At 48.9% G+C, this 19,467-nt stretch overlaps 1 protein-coding gene across 3 annotated transcripts in view; it reads right to left on the bottom strand.

The window, feature by feature from the left end:
• Hnf4a (hepatocyte nuclear factor 4 alpha) overlaps positions 1–19,467 on the bottom strand; it is a 34,971-nt gene continuing 15,504 nt past the window's right edge. For 2 of the 3 annotated variants that reach the window (XM_090352399.1, XM_090352398.1), the window contains exons 4-10: positions 14,142–14,248; positions 13,363–13,518; positions 9,329–9,416; positions 7,912–8,067; positions 6,232–6,468; positions 2,991–3,143; positions 1–1,143 (exon numbers count right to left, since the gene is read on the bottom strand). In XM_090352399.1, the coding sequence (XP_090208525.1) occupies positions 1,001–1,143; positions 2,991–3,143; positions 6,232–6,468; positions 7,912–8,067; positions 9,329–9,416; positions 13,363–13,518; positions 14,142–14,248 (1,040 nt within the window). In that variant the 3' untranslated portion in view covers positions 1–1,000. Of the gene's footprint in view, positions 1,169–2,990; positions 3,144–6,231; positions 6,469–7,911; positions 8,068–9,328; positions 9,417–13,362; positions 13,519–14,141; positions 14,249–19,467 lie in introns of all 3 variants that reach the window. The other variant, XM_090352400.1, reaches the window with a different exon arrangement.

Genomic DNA, 19,467 nt, shown 5'->3' with positions numbered 1-19,467 from the left:
GCTTCCTCCTTGCCATTACTTTCCCTAGGGATCCCCTAACCCATCCCCCCAGGCTCTGGCACTCTCTCCAGCATCACTACAGAAACTTGACCTTCAGCTGACCTTGATGCCTCTCAGCCTTCCCATTTCTGTAGGATGCTGATTTCATCTTCTGCCCACCCAACACCCTTCAGACCCCTCCTCAACGCCTCCCCACCATTCTTCCTACATCTGCTCCTTAGTCTGGGCTCTCTCCTTCACATTATCCTGTCTCATCTGCTTTACCAGCCCTGCTCCCACCCTGCCTCAGAGTCACAACCTTTCTCTCTGGCCATTCTTGTCCTCTCTCCGGGTTCCTATGGCAGGCATCAGCCTTGGGCACCAGTTCTCTGAGGATGCAGGGAGAGAAGTGTGATGGGTTCAGAGGCGAGGCATGGGGACCCGTGCTCCTGCTCTGCCTCAGTCAGGGGTTATAAAAGGCATCTACAATGTCTGGGAGAATGGTGGATAAGTCTTCCTTGGCCTTCAGGTCAGTGGCTTTGGAGAAGTTAGGATGGCTGAGGAGGGTGATAGCGGAGGGAGGGGACAGAGCCACCTGCTGACCCAGCCTCAGGGCTCTGTGCTTGGACCCCATGGCTAGCACCAACTGCAAGAGCTGGGAGTTGTGTTTGGACAAGGTCCCGGATCTTCAGACAATCATCCTTTCAGGGCGAAGAAGTTGGGGGAGGGGAGGGGGGTAGATACGAAGATAAAGGCAGTGAGTTCAAAATGACAGCTGTGGTCCAAGGCAGGGAGGACTTCCCGGCTGGGGCCTCCTCCAGGGCAAAACTGTGCCATCCAGGACACAAGACCGAGGGTGGCAGTGGTTGTGGCCCTCAGCCCAGGTTCTTGGGCCTAGCACCCTTTCCATTGCTCTCTGGGGCTGGCCTTGCTGTCACGCATTCCTTGGTTGTGACCATGTTATGATCCCCAGGTGCTTTCTGGGGGGGGCTGGGACGGACCCCTGGCCCCCAGCAGCTTGCTAGATGACTTCTTGTTTGGTGATGGTCGGCTGAGGGATGGCTGAGGGAGGCTTGATGATGGTGGTGATGGCTCCTGGCTGGAGCTTGTAGGGCTCAGAGGCTGAGCCACCTGGTGGGGAGGGCTGTGGGGTCTCAGGAGTGGCTGATGGGACAAAGAAACAAAGAAGCTGCTCAAAATTACAGCCATTGTGGGAGTATGTGAAGTTGTGAGAAAGTCCTTTCCTCTCTCTGGCTTAATTTGCTCTTGTATAAAATGAGATAATTAATCTAGATAATTCTGTATGTGTGAGTATGTGCCAGTACTCGGGCTTGAACTCAGTACCTTCCATTCTTGCTTGGCTTTTTCAAGCTCATGGTGGTGCTTTACTACTTGAGCCACACATCTACTTCCAGCTTTTTTTCTGCTGGTAATTAATCTCACAAATATGTCTGACCCTGCTGGAGTCAAACCATATCCCTCAGATATCAGTCTCCTGAGTAGCTAGGATTATAGGCATGAGGCACCAGTATGCAGCCTAGATCATTCTTAATGTCTCTCATCATGAAATCTAAGTTCTGGGAAATCTGGAAGTTTCTCCCACTCAATGTCTCATCATCTGATATAAAGACTTGCACTTTTCTTCTCCCAAGCCAGGGCCTAGGTGTGAGACCTACGTGTGAGATCTGTCTCCAAGATCAGTGAGATATATTTCTGGAAAAAGGAGCAGTGGTTGAGATTCAGGGATAACTGGCTCTGAAAATACTTTCTTTGAAAGTTAGGAGTTGAGGAACAAAGTTCTTGGCCCCACTTCCTTCACATGCTGGGAGAGCAAATTTCACCTAACTGGTTAATTTTATTTGATGGGAAACTTTCCAAAAGGACAATCTTGATGAATTGCCATTTCATCTCAGTGAACCACCTTATTTCATGGATGAATCCATTCTTTGAATTGATTAATGAATTCAATGATGCTAGCGATTTTACCTCAGATGATGGTCTAGAACAGTGGATATCCTTACTGGGACTTGAACTCAGAGCCTTAAGTTCTCCTTTAGCTATTTTGCTCAAGGCTCTACAATGTGACCCACAACTTCACCTCCATTTTTTTTTGATTAGTTCTTTGGAGATAATAGTCTCAAAGACTTTTCTGCCTAGACTTAATTCAAACTGGAATCCACATATCCCAGTGCCCTGACTAGCTAGGATTACAGGCATGAGCTACTTCTTTTTATTTTGTGGTGCTAAGAATTGAAACTAGGACCTTGCATATGATAGGAAAGTACTCTATCACTGAGCTATGTCCACAGCCTTTGGTTTCTTGCTACACAGCCTAGACTGGCCTGGAGCTTTGTAGCTTAGACTGCCTGAAATTCATGATCCTATTGTTTAGCCTCCTGAATGCTAGGATTACAGGCATGTACGTTCTTTCTAATTGTGTAATGACTAACCTCCCCAAGTTGGACAGCTTTACTTCAATGGAAACTTTTACCTAATGGTCAATGTCATTTGACGAATTCTTACCCAATGGTCCCCTCATCCAATGACTTGCCTCATCTCAAGGACAGCTTCATTTGGTAGAGGCTGTCAATCATCTCTTTGTATAAACAGCCTCCCTAAATAAATAGCTTTGACAAATAGACAATCTCATCCCTTATCCCCTGCCTTAGAATAGAGTCTAGACCCAACATCCTCCCTCCCTCCCTCCTTCCTTCCTTTCTCTCTTTCCCTCTTTCTTTCTTTTGTTGATTGTAGGGTTTGGGCTCAGGGCTTGGGCTCGGTCCCTGAGCTTTTTTTTTTTATTTGCTCAAGCCTAGTGCTTTGGCACTTTGAGCCACAGTTCCATTTCTGATTTTCTGGTGGTTAATTGGAGATAAGAGTCTCATACACTTTCCTGCCCAGGCTGGCTTTGAACCATGATGCTCACATCTCAGTCTCCTGAGTAGCTAGGATTACAGGCATGAGCCACCAGAACCCATCTCCCTCCTCAGAAGAGAGCCCACGGTACCCACCTGCCTGCCCCCTGGGTCGGGGCCACTCACACATCTGTCCATTGCTGAGGTGAGTGGGCATCGTGTTGGCCACAATGACATTGGTGCCCATGTGTTCCTGCATCAGATGAGGGTGCAGGGGGTGGTGTGCATGGGGCGCATCGCTGGAGGACCCTGCAGGTAGAGATGGATCAAGTAAGCATGGTGAATCTGGGGTAAGGCCCGTGGAATACCAGCAATGCCTGAGAGGGACCTACTCCTGCCCATAGACTGCCCTGGGGGGTGTCCAGAGACCCCACAGGACCAAGAGAACAAAAGTGAGTTAACAGCAGCCGGGAGCGATCTCAGCAGCTCTGAGATGATGTACGATGAGAAGCACAGGAGTTAGAGTCATAGAATGGTTGTAGTCAATTTCTCTCAGCGCTCTCTGATATAGAAGTGCTTCATGCTGTTGTATCCTTACAATTATGGCCAGAGACCACAGCTCCCGACTATGATTCTAGTAACAACCATTCCAGAACAACGTCATTGTTCACAGGCTCGGGGTGAGTGTAAGATGAACTACCCTACCACAGCGTTCTCACTGGGGGAGGAACTGTTCCTGCTGGAGGCATTTTGACAATGTCTGAAAGCACTCTGGGTTGACGTTGTTCCAGAACACCATTAACATCGCATGGGCAGAGAGCAGAGACAGGACAGCCTCACACTGAGAACCACTCAGTCCCAGATATCAGTAGTGCTGGGGTTGGAGGCATGGCTCAGTCAGTAGAGTGTTAGCCAATGAGCAAAGGCATCAGGAACTGAGTTCAAATCCTGGTCTTGGACCAAACAACAACAACAAAAACGTATAACCCAATAGCCTCAGTGCTCACATTGAGTACCCTTGCTCTAGGTCACACTATCACCACCTCACATTCAAGCATCCTCACATCGATTTCACCTTCCATACTTCCAGCTCACTCCATCCAGCCTCAGGGCTTCAGCCATTCTCCAGTCCTACCAGAGGTTGGTTCATTATCTAGTATCCCACTTCTGTTTTTCTGTTGTCTATCGCCATTATCGCTTCCTTAAAGCATCCTCAACTTTCTTTTTTTTTTTTTTTTTTTTTTTTTTGCCAGTCCTGGGCTTGAGCTCAGGGCCTGAGCACTGTCCTTGGACTTTCTCAAGGCTAGAGCTCTACCACTTGAGCCTCAGCACCACTTCCAGCTTTTTTCTATGTATGTGGTACCGAGGAATCGAACCCGGGTCTTCATGCATGCTAGGCAAGCACTTTAACCAGTAGGCCAAACTCCCGGCCCCGTCCTCAACTTTCTTATAGTGAAATATTCTCAAAGGCTGTACTCTCCCACTTCTCCACTGTCTTACTTGCTCGCTATTATCTGGTTTTCAGTCCCATAATCCTCTGAGTTTGCTCTGCACTTTGTGCAAAGATCCATCAGTGGGCTCTTCCTCCCCCATGAGGAAGAGATTGGGAGTCCCCAATCTCTTTTTCTCTCTCTCATTTAATACCACTAAGTGCCCTGTATTCCTGAAAATATACTCTTCTCCTGGACCCTGGATTTTCTCTGGTTTTCTCTTATTCCCTCTGGCCATCTTCTCCTTACTCCTAAATTTGAGAAAGCCATAGACTGCCTTTCCCCTGAGCTCAGGCATCAGACTTGCATGTTCAACTGTCTCTTGGGCTGTCAATAGTCTTCTCTTGAGAAACTCAGAATGGATCTCTTGAGTGGCCCCGGCAATGATCCAGACCCAGTCTCAAGGGTTGTTCCAGATTTCCCCTTCTCAGTGAATTTCTCCACCATCATTTCTGCCTCTCAAAGCACAGTGAGTGCCCTTGACTTCCTCTTCCTGTGACTTTCCACCTCAGATCTACCAGCAGGACCTGGGGTCTCTTCCTCCAAGCAGATGGTCAAGTTTACTATGCTGCTGTGTTCAAGTAACTTTGTCCTTTCTTCACATAACTAGAGAGGCCAATGAATAATAACTATATGTATACATATATATATATATTTATTTAAGATAAGACCCCAATGTGTCCCAGGCTGGCCTAGAAACCTGAGCTCTCTTTCTGCCTCAGACTCCTGAGTTCTGGAATTACAGGCATGCACCACGAGAGCTAGTGGTAACAATTGTTGAGCATCTTTTACAAGCCAGTTATAGTTTATAGCACTTCTTGAAACTTACGATCGACACAACAGAATAGTTTATTTAAAACAGCAGTCTGATTTTTAGTCTCTTTTCAATAATGCAGAGAATAAAACCCAAGTTCTTCCTCTTTTCTTTTTTCCATTTTAGTGGTCATGAGATTTGAGACCAGGGCTTCCAGACTGCTGGGCAGCTCCTCCATGCCTTAAGCCACATCCACAGCCCCTTTTGTTTCAGTTACTTTTCATATTGAGTCTTGTGTTTTTGCCCATGGCAGACCTCAATCATAACCCTTCTATTGATGGCTTCTGAATTCGCTGGGATCACAGGTCTGACCTATTATATCTGGTTTGCTGGTGGAGATGAAAGTCTTGCTAACTTTTTCCCAGATTGATCTTGAATTGTTTTAGTCTCCTAAATGCTGAGATTATAGGTATGTACTCTTATACCTGGCTAAAATCCACATTTATGATCCTGGCCTACACAGTCTTATGTTTGTAATTTACTTTTTGCCTAATCTCCATCTTAGCTCATATAACCACAGTCTTGCACCTTAACCTTCCTTTTCAGATACACAAACTTATCTGTCTTGGGGATCTGAAACTAGTTATTTCTGCTTGAAATGTTCTTCACTTGGCTTTTAAGCCTACTTTTTCCTTTGACCCATCAGGTTTTACAATGGAAATCATTAATTGGCTGGCTTATCTGAAGAGGCCCCTCTTCAGTTAAACTTATGACCGGCATATTGATTATCTTTATTATACACTAGTTTATGATCTGTTCCCATAAGCCCTTCAGCACACATGCCTGCCTACAAGCACGCATATACACACACGCAAATGCACGTATGCATGCATGCACACAGACACAGACGCAGACACACAGACACACACACATGCACACACCCTCTAGAAAGTTCTTGTTCTTTGCTGAATCTTCAAAACTTGTCATTGTGACCTGCCAGGCTCCTGAATAAATGGACCTCTGCCTTGTCCCCATTTCTCTGAGGGAAAGCAAAATCCAGGAAGATGGTGCTGAGAGACAGAGAGACAAGCTCAGGGGTGTGTGGGGTGCTCCCCTTGGCACGCTGGCCCCCCAGCCTGGGCCTGGTACGCACCTCCCAGCAGCATCTCCTGCAGCAGGTTGTCGATCTTGGCCATGCCGAAGAGCTTGATGAACTGGATCTGCTCGATCATCTGCCAGGTGATGCTCTGCAGTGTGGGCAGCAGCAGCAGCAGCTCGCCAAAGCGGCCCCGGGAGTCGTACTGGCGGTCGTTGATATAATCCTCCAGGCTCACCTGCACCTGCGAGCGCAGCCGCTTGATCTTCCCTGGGTCGCTCAGGCCCTTGGCGTCTGCAATGGGAGAGGTGGGCAGGAAGGGCAGTGGAGCCAGACACCCCTGATGGGTGGGGCTTAGACTGAGGGGGTTGGTGAGACTCAGCTGGGGTTGAGGATTGGAGGGGACAGGGTCTGAACAGCCCCTTACACTGGCACCCACAGTGGCTTCCTAAATGCAGGCTAAAAAAGGTTTGGGTCCCATTTCCTGAGAGACCAAATTGCAGAAGTAGGGAAGAGCTAGAGGGACTTCCAGAGCAAGTCCAATAAGTGACTTTGTGTGTGTGTGTGTGTGTGTGTGTGTGTGTGTGTGTGTGTGCTTAAATGTGCAATGCAAATATTCTAACTTTAAGCTCCACCTCTAGCCATTCTTCACCTTAGACTTGGGGAAACTGAGGCACAGAGCCAGGGAAGACTTGCTCCAGATCATGTGGCCAGTTGTTGGCAAGGTCATAACATGAACTCAGGGCTCCTGACCACAGTTAAGGCCTAAGTACATGCTGCACACCCTACACTGGGAGATTTGCCCTTCCTTTGCCTGCTGCTTCTGTCATATCCTCCAGGAAGCCTTCTAACTCCCTTCCTCTCCCTCCTTCCCTCCCTCCCCCTCCCTCTTGTATCTGTATATATATGTATTGGGCCTTGAACTCAGGGACTTATGTCCTTGCTTGACGTTTTCACACAAGGCTGGTGCTTTACCACTTGAACCATGCCTCTACTTCTGGCATTTTTTCCTAGTTAATTAGAGATAAGAATCTCTCAGGATTTACTTGGCCAGGCTGGCTTTGAACCACAATCCTCAGAACTCAGCCTCCTGAGTAACTGGAATTATAGGCATGAGCCATTGTGTCTGGATAGCAGTTCATTTTGAGCTGTTGAGGTGATAGTCGAAGGAAACATGTAGAGGGCTCCAAAGTGCTCCTCCAAAACGGGATCCCAAATGGGAGATTATTTGCATTTTCCATTTGTGTAGATTTTTTTTTTTGTCAGCGTGGGCTTGACCTCTGGGCCTGGGCACTGTCCCTGAGCTCTTCAGCTCAAAGCTACCACCCTACCCCTTGAGTCACAGCCCCACTTCCCATTTTCTAGTGGTTAATTGGCGATAAGTGTCTCACAGTCTTTAGTGCCTGGGCTGGCTTTGAATTGCGATCCTCAGATCTCAGCCTCCTCAGTGGCTAGGATTACAGGCATGAACCACCACATCCAGCTATGTACAGATTTCTTAATAAAACTTGTTAAGGAAAAGAAACAAAGATGGAAGAAGAGAAGGAAGAGAGGAAAGAAGAAGACAGGAACTTGCCAAGTCCCATTACTCCTTTGATGTGCCTAATCTATACATTGGAGCCAATGAAAATGGGCCTGCCCTGGTTGTCATGACAACACAGGGGGACATGACCCCAACAAGGGAAGCTGGGTTCCCTTCTAGCAAATCAGGGATGGGTAAGGAGGTATGAAAGATACCTGGGTCAAAAAAGATGATGGCTTTGAGGCAGGCATACTCATTGTCATCAATCTGCAGCTCCTGGAACGGCAGGACCAGCTCATCGAGGATGCGAATGGACACGCGGCTCATCTCCGCTAGCTCGGGGCAGTGTCGAGGGACGATGTAGTCATTTCCTGGAAGGGTAGGAGGGAGAGAGAAGATGGACTCATCACTTTGGGTTGTCTCCTTTCCTCTAGCTGTGGTTTGAAGCTGGAAGGCCCCTGGTTCTTCTAGGAGATACTCCAAGCGTCATCATGAACTCAGAGATGAAAAAAAATCAGAGGCCGAGATTAAGAGGGTGAGTTGTCTGAGGTCATCAGATGATGCTTGGAACTTGGCTGTTCGGGGAATCCCTTATTATAGCACCCCAACTTCCTTTTCCAACATAGTTCAAGCTGGGGGGGCAGTTCATGGTCCACTCAGAAGGCACAAAAAGGTTAAGGGGAGCAGGTTCTAGAACTAGGCCAACTAGGTTGAATGGATCTGCCATTTATTGTTTGGTATGTTTGGAGAAGCTCAACTTCTCTGTGTTTATTTTTGCACCGGTAAAATGGGCATAAATAATAGAGCTTCCTGGAGCTGGAGGCTTGGCTCAAGTGGTATATTGCTTGCCTGGCATGTGCAAGAACCTGTCTCGAAATCCTCATTCCATCCAACAATCAATCAATTACTCTTTCCTTATGGCATTGTTGTATGAAAAGAGATATTTGTCAGTGAGGCATTGGGTGGTTCATGCCTATATCGCTAGCTACTTAGAAGGTTGACATCTGAGGATTGTGGTTCAAATCCAGCCTAGGCAGGAAAGTTGGTTGAGACTTTTTATCTCTGACCACTCAAAGAACTGCAAATGAAGCTGTGGCTGAAGTGAAGTGAAAGAGCATTAGCCTTGGGCAAGTACATGGGCTCTGAATTCAAGTTCCAGGATGAGATGGGGGGGGGGCGAGAGAGATCAAGTCGTTTGTATAGCTCCTGGTCTATGATACGTGCTATCCATGCTCTTAAAATAATAAATACAATCTGAAGGCCCAGGTGAGCTCTTGGGGGCGCGTGGGTTGGGGGGAAGGAGTATTGCACCATTCCTATCTATCTCTGGCTCCTATAGCACAAAGATTATCAGAACGCAGGGCTGACGCCAGGGTTAGACTAGGTTCTGATGAGAAGGCCTTGAGATTTCCATCATGTTCTGACATTCTTAATTGCTTCTACCTGAGTGAGAAACTCAGATTCACTGAGAGCTGAACGCTGGAATCTTCTAGTGACAAGCCCAAAGGCAGGGTCACATCTGATATGTCTCCCTCACCCTCCATGTCACCATGGAGATGTTCTTTCTTTCAGTGTGTGCCACCCTGAGTGTGCCCTGCACAGAGCCCTGGCTGGGGCAGGCAGCCTCCTTACCTAAGAGCAGCACATCCTTGAACACCATAGATCTTTTGGTGGCTCCCAGCAGCAGGTGCTCGCCGGCATGGGCTCTGAGCAGGGCCACCTGGAAGAGAGAAGGGATGGGTTTGGCATCTCTGCTCTCAGAAAGATTGTTCCTAGCCAACTCAGTGATCCTGGGGAAGTCAGCTTTATGTGCCTGAATTCAAAATTATGCATTGTAAAACTACTGGCTTCCCCCGTCCACGAGAAAGAATTAGGCTATTGCCATGTTCAGAGAAATGGATGGACCTAGAATAAATCACACTAAGTGAGACAAACATGTTCTCTCTCGTATGTGGAAGCTAGATATAAAACATAACTGGACCTGATAACCTGTACAGGGCTCATTCACCCACAAACAGACTCAAAAAGGTTACTACCCTTAGGGATGGAACCCAAAGTTGTAACGCCTCAGAATATTTAAAATACTATTTATTAAGATGAAATCCAGGAAATGGAAACATGGGTTTTTTTGGTTGTTATTGGTGTTATTAGTGGTGTTTGTTTTTACTTTTGACATTTTTATTTTTTTTGTCAGTCCTGAGGCTTGAACTCAGGGCCTGAGCACTGTCCTTGGGCTTTCTCAAGGCTATAGCTCTACCACTTGAGCCACAGCACCACTCCTGGGTTTTTTCTATGTATGTGGTATTGAGGAATCAAACCTGGGTCTTCGTGCATGCTAGGCAAGCACTCTACCAGTAGGCCAAACTCCCAGCCCCTAGAGACTTTTAGTATGAATGAGGGGTGCTCAGAAAGTGGGGGAGAGTGGATGAACAAATGCAATCATGCTATTTAGTATACATAGGTGGACAATGAACTATCTAACTTGTGGACGGGGTTGGGAGGGAGAAACTGGGGGACATGAAGGGAGAGGGGACACTGTCCAAAAGAGAAATGTAACCCCCCCAGTACAATCCTTTGATAATAACAGTAACAATTGTATAAACTGCCTTTCTTCCATTACTGGGAAGGGACCTGAACGGCAGCTCTGAAGGGACAAGCTCATGCGCTCAGAACTAGGTGTTGTCTATACCCCAGAACAGCCCAATTTTGGGGGGTAACAGCTGCTCTCCTTGGCTTCATCTGGGTACCTGGGATAACTTTAAGCCATGCTCTGTGTGCACCCTTTTGAGTTGAAGCTCAGGAGCTTTCAACAGACTTCCAAGACTCATTACCCCAGGTATTCTAGAACTGTGGGTCCTAAATCCGTACCCGTCAGCCTGCTAGGAAGAATTCTCAAAGGCACTTTATGGAAATTCCAATTCTTAGGCTTATTATCAGTGGTTCTGATGCGGGGGAGGGGGGCAGGCCCAACTATTTGCACTTGGCAACCCTTCCTTACCCCTACCTGCTGGCTCAGAAGCTCCACTGAACTTGGGAAGTCACTGGCCCAGAAGATCTGGGATCTGTCTGTAAACTTGTAGGATCTTAAGAGAGCTTTATAAGAACCCAAGTGTGGATGTTGGCTCTCCCCAAGGCAGGGAATCTGTGCCAGGCCCCTTTCCTATGGCAAGGCCCAGTAGCCTGTGAAGATTGCAGTCTGAGGTTGGGCCCAGCGAGCTCTTGGGAGGATGTACTTTGTGCTTTTGAGTTATCTGCCTTAATTAATGCTTGTGTAGAAACCAAAGATGGGCTGGAAAAAAAAATAGCAGCAGGCTGGTGGCCTCTAGAACCTGCCTGTATCTTGGTGACGTGCGTGAGGCTGGTGAATCTGTAGCAAGCTAAACAGTGCCTTAACCTTAAGGTGTTGCTCTGTACTCATTCACTTAACTATTATTTCAGTCAGCAAATGTGAGGTGCCAGCAAATGTTAAGTGTCAGGCAGGGAGGGAAGGAGGGGCAGGGAGAGAGGGAAAAGAGGGAAGGGAAAAAGGGAGGAAGGGTGAAGGGCTGTGTTAGGAGGCTGGGGAAGGCCTCTCTCAGGAGGCATAGAGGGTGATTGGCCCACTGTAGGCATTTGGTAGATCTTTGAATGAAGGAAAGAATGGAAAGGTTTGTCTTGTGTGTGCACGCCTCCCCTGGGCGTTCTCATGTACTGCTACAGGAGCCTCCCTCTGATCCTTAGGTTTCTCACTCAAGGCTGGTGCTCTACCACTTGGCTCACACCTCCACTTCTGGGTGGATTTTTGCTGGTTAATTAGTGATGAGTTCTAGACTTTTCTGCCTAGGCTAGCCTAGAACTTCAATCCTCAGATCTCAGTCTCCTGAGCGACAGCCAAGAGCCACCAGCACTCAAGAATACTAACAGGGATGAATGTGTAAGCCAACATCTCAACTTGCTCCCCAGATCCAGCTTAGCCCCTCAGTCCCCACCATGGCCAGAACCTTGTGAGGAAGGCAGAGAGGAGGAAAAATGGGTGACCTTGGAGGTAAGAATCCATTATCCAGGACCAGGATGAAGGGAAACAAAGGAAGTTTATGATGTTTTCAAGCTGCAAGGCAGGAAATCTGGCTTCTCAGCTCTTGGCCACGCTGCCCTGTGACTCTCAGCCAAGCAAGTTCCCTCTTTAGGCCCCAGCCTAGAGACCTTTAAGGTCTCAGCGGCTTGATGAGGCCACCCAGGCTTAGAAGCTGGTTCCAGAGACATTAACAAAAAAGGACAAGGCCTTCTCATCTCCCAGGTGGGCCCTGCCTGTGCTGGGAAAGATGCCTCCCTTATGTACCATGAATGAATGGGTTCCTGGGTCCAACTTGCAGACATGGCAGCGGTACTGGGGGGTGGGCAGGCGGTGGGGGGGCATGTTAATGATTGTCCTGTGTTACTGGCCACCCATCACTGCCCTCTGAGAATGCTCTGAGCCCCAGCCAGGGAGGTTTGGGTGGGAAATGGAGGTTAACAATTGTTCAGCTTGGGGGGTATCTTGTCCTGCTAAGTTCCTGGGAAGGAACCAGGGGGGTTAAATATTAATGTGCGCTCTCCAGAAGAGGGGTCGGGGCAAGAGCACAGGAGCCAGGAGAAGGCTCTGGCCTCTTACATATGATCCCTAAGAGAGGGTGAAATCCCAGATCATGGTCCCCTATCCAGCCCTGAGGAGCAGTCTGAGCAGCCAGACCATCATCTTACAGAGGACCCATTGGGGGAGTTTGTCAGTATTTGAGGGAGACTCCTTCCACCAAGAGAAACAGTCGCCTGCCCTCATGAGCTTTAAGAAATGGCATGCATTTGTGGGGTGCTTCCTCCCAAGCCAGGAAGGTGACTGGGGTCTTCTGTCCTGGCTTGGGAAAGGGAAGATGTCTATAGAGGCCAGGGTAGATCTCCTGGGAGCTGTCCCCTGCAGCACCCCGGGGACCTCAGACACATGCCAACTTGCCCCTAGCCCTTTCCCTCCCTGGTTCATTCTCTGGGTTGTCGAGAGGGGACATTGGGAAATAAAGAGCTGGGTTCAGGGCCTTGGCTGATACAGGGAAGGATAACAGTGAGGAATGGCGACCGGGCTATCCCTGCTCCGTTATGTGATTCTATGCCTGTGTCTTTAAAATCATTGAACATCCTCCTCCACCTGACAATACTCTGAAGTAGATCATTAATTCCCACTCCACAGATAAGAAAACCGAGCCTCAGAGAGAGGCTTTCCAAATAATTTGCTCAGGATCATCCAGGCAGGGAAGTGGTTTTAGAGCCAGAGCTCAAGCCTGAGTCACCTGATCTCTAGTTCCTGGGTCCCTGTCAACATCCCCTGCCAGGAGAGCTGTGTGGTGTACTCGTTAGCAACCTGGACTTTGGAGCTTCCTTGGCTGGTTCTAACCCCTGCAAGGCTGTGTGACCTTGAGTAAGTTACTCATGCTCTCTGTGCCCATTTCTTCACCTATGAGAAGAATGGGAGGTGAGAAGAATTATAGTAATTACCTCTTGGTCAGTAGAAGGATGAAATGAGTTTGTGGCTGTTAAGTGCTGGGTTCTGGGTGTGTCTGTGATGGCTATGTCTGTTTTGCAAAAATCAAATCAGGGCTATCTCCCAGGTGAGCTGTTAGGGCTCTGGCAGCCTGGCACCCTGGTAGCCCACTCCTCACCTGGTCATCCAGAGGGAGCTCGCAGAAAGCGGGGATGTACTTGGCCCACTCCACCAGCACCAGCAGCTGCTCCTTCATGGACTCGCACACGTCCGAGATGTTGGCGATCTTCTTTGCTCTGATGTCACCGTTAATCCCAGAGACCGGTGAGGTGATCTATGGGAAACAAGGAATTGCTGAGGGTGGCAGGTCCTCTTGATGCTTCCTGTCCCTAGCCCAGATCCACATCCTAGAAAGTTCCCTATCTGGTAAGGGCCAGGCATGTGAACTTCTCTCTGTGCAGGAAACTTGGGGTACAAGGGCTCAGACGGGAGAACATGGAGATGAGATGAGGTCTCCCTTGGGGTTTTCCCTGATGCCTTCCCTGCCTCCTCTTCCTCCTCCTCCTTGTTCTCCTACTCTCTCTTTTCCTTCAGCTCCCCAGATACAGCAGGGAGAAAATCCATTTCCTCATCTCTCAGATGAAACCACTTGGCTCAGAGAGGTGCCATGATGGGCCTGAGGCCACACAGCAAGGAAGCCTATCAGCAACCCTATAAAAGGGGCCCACCGAGTCCCAGCTTGCCACCCCAGTGTAGTGGCCCACTCCCCTGTTCTTTTAGGACTGATCTCAAACCCTTAGGGAGAGCAGAATCTGTCTGCACTGTGGAATGTCGGTAGCAGACAAAACTAGGCAGGGCCCCTAGGATGGCAGCTCTGTGTTCAAATTCTATCTTTGTTATGAAACTGGCTGTGCCACATTTAACCTCTGGGCGGGGGGGGGGTCCCCAGACCAGTACCTGCTGGGACAGGACCTCGGCCTGCAGGAGCGCATTGATGGAGGGCAGACTGCTGTCTTCATAACTTGACCTCCGGGTGCTGATTCGGTCCCGCTCGTTCTGCACAGCTATGAGGGGCACAGAAAGGTGAAGAGGGGCGGGGGAGGGTGGGAGCAGGTGTCTCATGACCCACAGGGAAGCAGTATGTATAGATTCAACCGTGATGGGTACTACAGGGAAGGAAACACCAATGTGGGTGGGCGCTCAAGGGCAGAACCCAGCTCAGGGTGGAAAAGTGAGAGGAGATGATTCTAACTTGGCTTGTGAGAGAACATTGCAGACACCAGGATTTGCTCTGGAAGGGATGGGGAGGTAGAGGCAGTGATCTACCCATTGTGTGGGGGGGGGGCAGCAGGATGTAAGCCAGTGACTATCAGCAGAGGACAGGAGGTGGGTCTGGAGCCTGAGGAGGGGGAGCTGTTCAAAGCTCAGACCGTCAGGCTGGCTTTGGAAAATGGTTTCTTCCTTTCCAAATAAAAGTATGGAAAATAAGCAAATTGGGGTGCCCTGGATGGGGAAGCGGAAGGGGAGGGAAAGCTGGTGGCCCATCCACCTGCAGGATCCCTCACCTGCCTAACTTCAGAGGCCAGGCTTCCTTCCTCCTGTCCTGCACAGTGAACGTTCCAGAACCCAGGGGCCAGGATGTGTGTCTGCCTAGCTCCCAGCCCACACTGCCTGAGCCCTCGGTTCCAGAGGGTCCTTTGCAGTCCCTGGAGTCCCAGAGAACCGCCTCCTTGTGCTGGTACAGCTAGCATCCCCTGTGAGGCCTCAGTTTCCCCTTAGCCTGCTCCTAGCACTCCTTCCAACTTTAGAAACTGCAAGTGGAGCCTCCCAATCTCTCAGACCCAAAGCCCAATCAAGCAAGGGGAGTCTCCTGGGCTTCAATCTCCCCATCACACTTGCTCACAACACCTGCAGTCAGCCATTCCCACAAAGCAGTGACTGCCCCAGCCCTGCTCAGGCCCCTTGTGTCTGCCCTGGGCTGGGTTAGGCCTGCCTCATTACCTCCCTGCTCCTGCTCTTGGACCTGGAACTGTGCAATTCTAGAAGACAGAGACCGCCACAGAGGTCCACAGTCTGGTTATCTGTGCCTCTGCTCAGAAGCAATGTCTTGCCAGGCCACAGCTCCTCAGAACACCCTTTCCTTCTAGTCTCCAAACTTCTTGTTCACTCTGTCCCAGTCACACCTGGCCACACCTGTCCCTACCCGCCTCACATCCGCTCACTCACATGCACCCTCGAGGCCTTTGCCCTTGTTGTTCCCAGTTGCCTGGAATTCCCTTGACTCAGCTGCTTCTTGTCTCGGATCTAAAAGAATGCCATCTCCTCAAATTCCCCCCTCCCGCAGCCTCTGTCCCAACTTCATTTTTCTTCAAGGTATTTTCCTAGAGAATTACTTGTGGACTTCCTTATTCTCTGCCTCTTTCTAAGCAATGAATATCCAGCAAACCAGAATTCCATTTCTCTTGCCCGCTTGTTAGCACCAGTGGGCTGTCCAGAACCCAGCCTGTCATGTAGGAGGTACTCAATAAATATCTATGGAGGGGTTGGAGGCCTGGCTCAGTTGGTAGAGTTGCTAGCCATTCAGCATCAAGTATTAAATTCCAGTGTCAGTCTCAGGCCAAAAACGAAGAGAAGAGAAAAGGAATGATCTGTCGAGTGAGTGAAAGACAGTGTTGAATGAGGCAGCTCTTTTGCCCTGACAGCTCGCAGACCCGTCCTGGCAGCTAGGCTTGTCAGCCTAGCCATCTCCCGCACCCAGCACCCACTGGGGCAGGTGAGGTGCAGAGGCGGGCAGAATGAAAGGCTCTGTGAGCTCCTCAAGGTTAGCTGGTCTTATCAGCACCCGGGCAAGCTCAGTCACGGAATGATGTTTTCCAAATGTTTGCTCAGTATTAGCAGGGTCGGGGACCTAATGTAACTTCTATTGAATATTAACTGATGGAGAAGAGGTGGAGGAGAGATGAGCATGTCTTCCTAGAGGACCCTGAGGTGGAAACTGGGGGAAGGAGGGGCTGAGCCAGGATGCCTCTCGTCTGTCACCAACCTGTCTTTCCTATGTCCCCTGGCCCTATATTTTGGCCTGGTTTCTGATGCCAGGAGTAGAACCATTGTCCTGGGTTCAAGAGCCAAGCCTAGGCAGGTGTCTTTCCCTGGCCTTGTTTGTAGGACAGAATTCTCTGCCAGCTGTGAGCTGACTGACTGACTGACTGACCCTTAGGGTTTTCCCTCTCTCCGCCCAGTCTTTGCTCTTTCTGGAGAAATCCCTGCCAGCCTCAGTGAGACTTCCTCTGACCATGATTCATAAGGCTATGAGATTCAGTGGGTTCCAGGGAGTGTCAGAATATAGCTCCCAAATAGACCACTCACTTCAAACTTAGCCCAGAAAGCTGGTATCTGCACAGTTCCAAAGAGCCTGTGTTCTAGACCTGATTGTATCCCTGACCCATCACACGTCCCCTCTGGCCTCAGTTTCCTCACCTATGAAATGGGGATTGATTTGATGATTCCTAGACCTAACAGGTCTGTAACTCTCTATTCCAAGCTCTCACTTTCTTTCCTTTTTTTTTTTTTTTGTGGGTCATAGGGCTTGAACTCTGGGCCTGGGTGCTGTCCTTGGGCTCTTCATCTCAAGGCTACCTACTGCCCTACCCCTGGGCCTGGGCGTTGTCCCTGAGCTCTTCAACTCAAGGCTACTACCCTATCCCTTGAGCCACAGCCCTACTTCCCCTTGTTCTAGTGATGAATTGGAGAGAAAAGTCTTAGGGTCTTTAGTGCCTGGACTGGCTTTGAACCTAGATTCTCAGGTCTCAGCCTCTCCAGTAACTAGGATTACAGGCATGAGCCACCTCACCTGACTTAAGTTCTTTCTGGTCCTAATGGATTTTTGAGGTCCAGTTTTCAAATCCTCTGATGGGAGAGGTTCAAAAGGGAAAGAAATGAAAACTTGTCCCTATTTGTCCTGATCAGTAAAACTTACTCTTGGCTTTAGGAACTACCCACCAGGCCAAGAATAGATGTTAAGGGCCTGGAAGAATTAAGTAGAGCCAGCAATGTCTTAACTTCTCAGGATTCACCCACAGTGTCATACAAAACTTTGTCACCCTGATCCATTCTCAAAGTCACCCAGCCTATGTCCTGATCTTGCAGCTCACCCAAGCATATAAGTAAGTTAGTATTCACTAGCTTTCACCACTTGCTGAATCTTCTATCCTTCCAATGGGGTATTCATTGTCCAGTCCCACTAACCAAGCAGCTCTGTTTAAGCTTACCCTAGGAGGCCAGGGACCTGCTTCCCTTCCAGGAGCTAAGGTTTGGGGTTGCTGGCTCCGTTCCTCATTATCCAACCCCTTCACTTTATAGATAGGCAAAGTGAGGTCCAGAGGGGGTGGAAACTTCCCTTAGGTAACCCAGGTTCATGTGAATCGGGCTGTTTAATAAGAGACATATAGGGCTGAGAAGTGGCTTCGTAGTAGATGGCTTGCCTAGCATGTATGAAGCCCTGGGTTTGATTTCTCAGAAAAAGCCAGAAGTGGCATTGTGGCTCAAGTGGCTGACTACTACCTTTGAGCAAAAAGAAGCTTAGAGACGGTGCCCAGGACTGGAGTTCAAGCTCCAGGAGTGGGAAAGGGGTAGGGAAGACAGGACCTACCAAGTAGGAGCAGGCCACATACAGTCTAGCAGTTGCTCTAGGGGGCTGCCCACCCCTCCCACCTGCTGATATTTCTGTGTGAGAGAGTCTTCTCACATGCAGCACCCCCTGAACAGGCCCTGGGCCTAAAATCTCAGGCTGCTGGGATAACAGAACTACTGTGTAGAACACTAGGCCTTCAGACTATAAGCTTTCAGTCTTACTACCAGCATCGAGACAAGCACCCACATTCCCATTCCTGTTCATGTCCCATAAAGTGTTGCTCATCTCAGGGATGAGAGAGCTTCACTCCATGGGAAACCACAGGACAAAGGAGGGCATCAGCCGCTTGATCACGCTCTTCCTCCATCAGGGTAACAGAGAGGTCTGTTAGATTTGGGGTGTATACAGCAGGAATGTTGGGCCTTGATTTATATCAGAGTTCTTGAGCTCCCACTAAGCTGTGGAGGACACACAGAAAATACTTTGAGAGAAGAACAGAAAAAAGAGGTTCAGCAACAGAGACAGGGGATGGGGAGTGGCCAAACCACCATTCCCTTTCTTCTCTGTTGGCCTGGATCTCAGACTCTTGCTTCTGGGGTGAGTATGTGCTGTGTGTGTGTGTGTGTACTGGATTTGACTAAGGACTAAAGGTTTGGCTGGTATGGTATAATCCTGGGTTAGAAGTAAAGGTTTGAAAGAGACCTGGGTAATCTGGATTGAGAAAAGAAAAAGAAGAGATAGCAAAATGAACTCAGGGTATTTTGAAAGCCATTAATTTACAAAAATTAAAATTAAAAAAAAACAATGTTCTTATTTTGGGCCAAATATAATTCTTTCAGGGGCTGTGGGGGGGAGGGGCGGGGATAAAGAAGGCACCACTGTGTGGCTTTCAACAGCATAAAAGCTTAGGCTCCAACCTAAGCTGTTCCTCTGAGCCGTTGTAGAGTCATAGGCACTTTGCTTAACCACCCTGGGCCTCAGTTACCCCTGCCTTGGAAAGGAGCCCATGAAGTTGTCGTGAGAGTGGGAGGATTTATCCCGCCTGAGAAGAGCCCCGTCAAGAGTTCCTGTTTCGCTTTCCCATCCTCCTCCATGCAAGCTGGGTGTGAGTCTTGCTCCTACTGTTTAGATGGGAGCCCTGGAGACCACTCAACACCCAAAGATAAGGACGAAGAGAAACTGGGTGATTGTTTCTGGACAGGAAGCCCACGAATAGAACCTTAGCTGTTCACATTTGTGCAGGCTGAGTGATAGATATTTGGATATTTCATGTCATGTGCTATACTTTTCCTAATGTTTGAACTATGTTTCCCATCCTGGGAGCTTGAACTGAAGGGCACAGTCCCTGAGCTTTCGTGCTCAAATATTTCGTGCTCAAGGATATTGCTCTATCATTTGAACCACAGCTCCACATCCAGCTTTTTTTTTTTTTTTTTTTTTTTTTTGTGGCTAACTGGAGCTGAGAGTCTCTTCTGGACTCTTCTGCCCAGGTTGGTTTTGAACCACAGTCATCAGATCTCAGCCTCATGAGTAGCTAGGATACAGGTGTGAGTTACTGCAGCTTGGCCTGAAGTACTTGTATTAAGCAAGAGCATCTAACCTGGCTACCATGTGTGGCACAGGCAGGCCTGGTGGCAGTTACTGGGTGCTTGA

Source organism: Megascapheus bottae, chromosome 18, assembly GCF_031878675.1.
Source record: "Megascapheus bottae isolate mThoBot1 chromosome 18, mThoBot2.hap1, whole genome shotgun sequence".
NCBI classification, from domain to species: Eukaryota; Metazoa; Chordata; class Mammalia; order Rodentia; family Geomyidae; genus Megascapheus; species Megascapheus bottae.
This window is presented reverse-complemented; position numbering and strand designations above follow the sequence as displayed.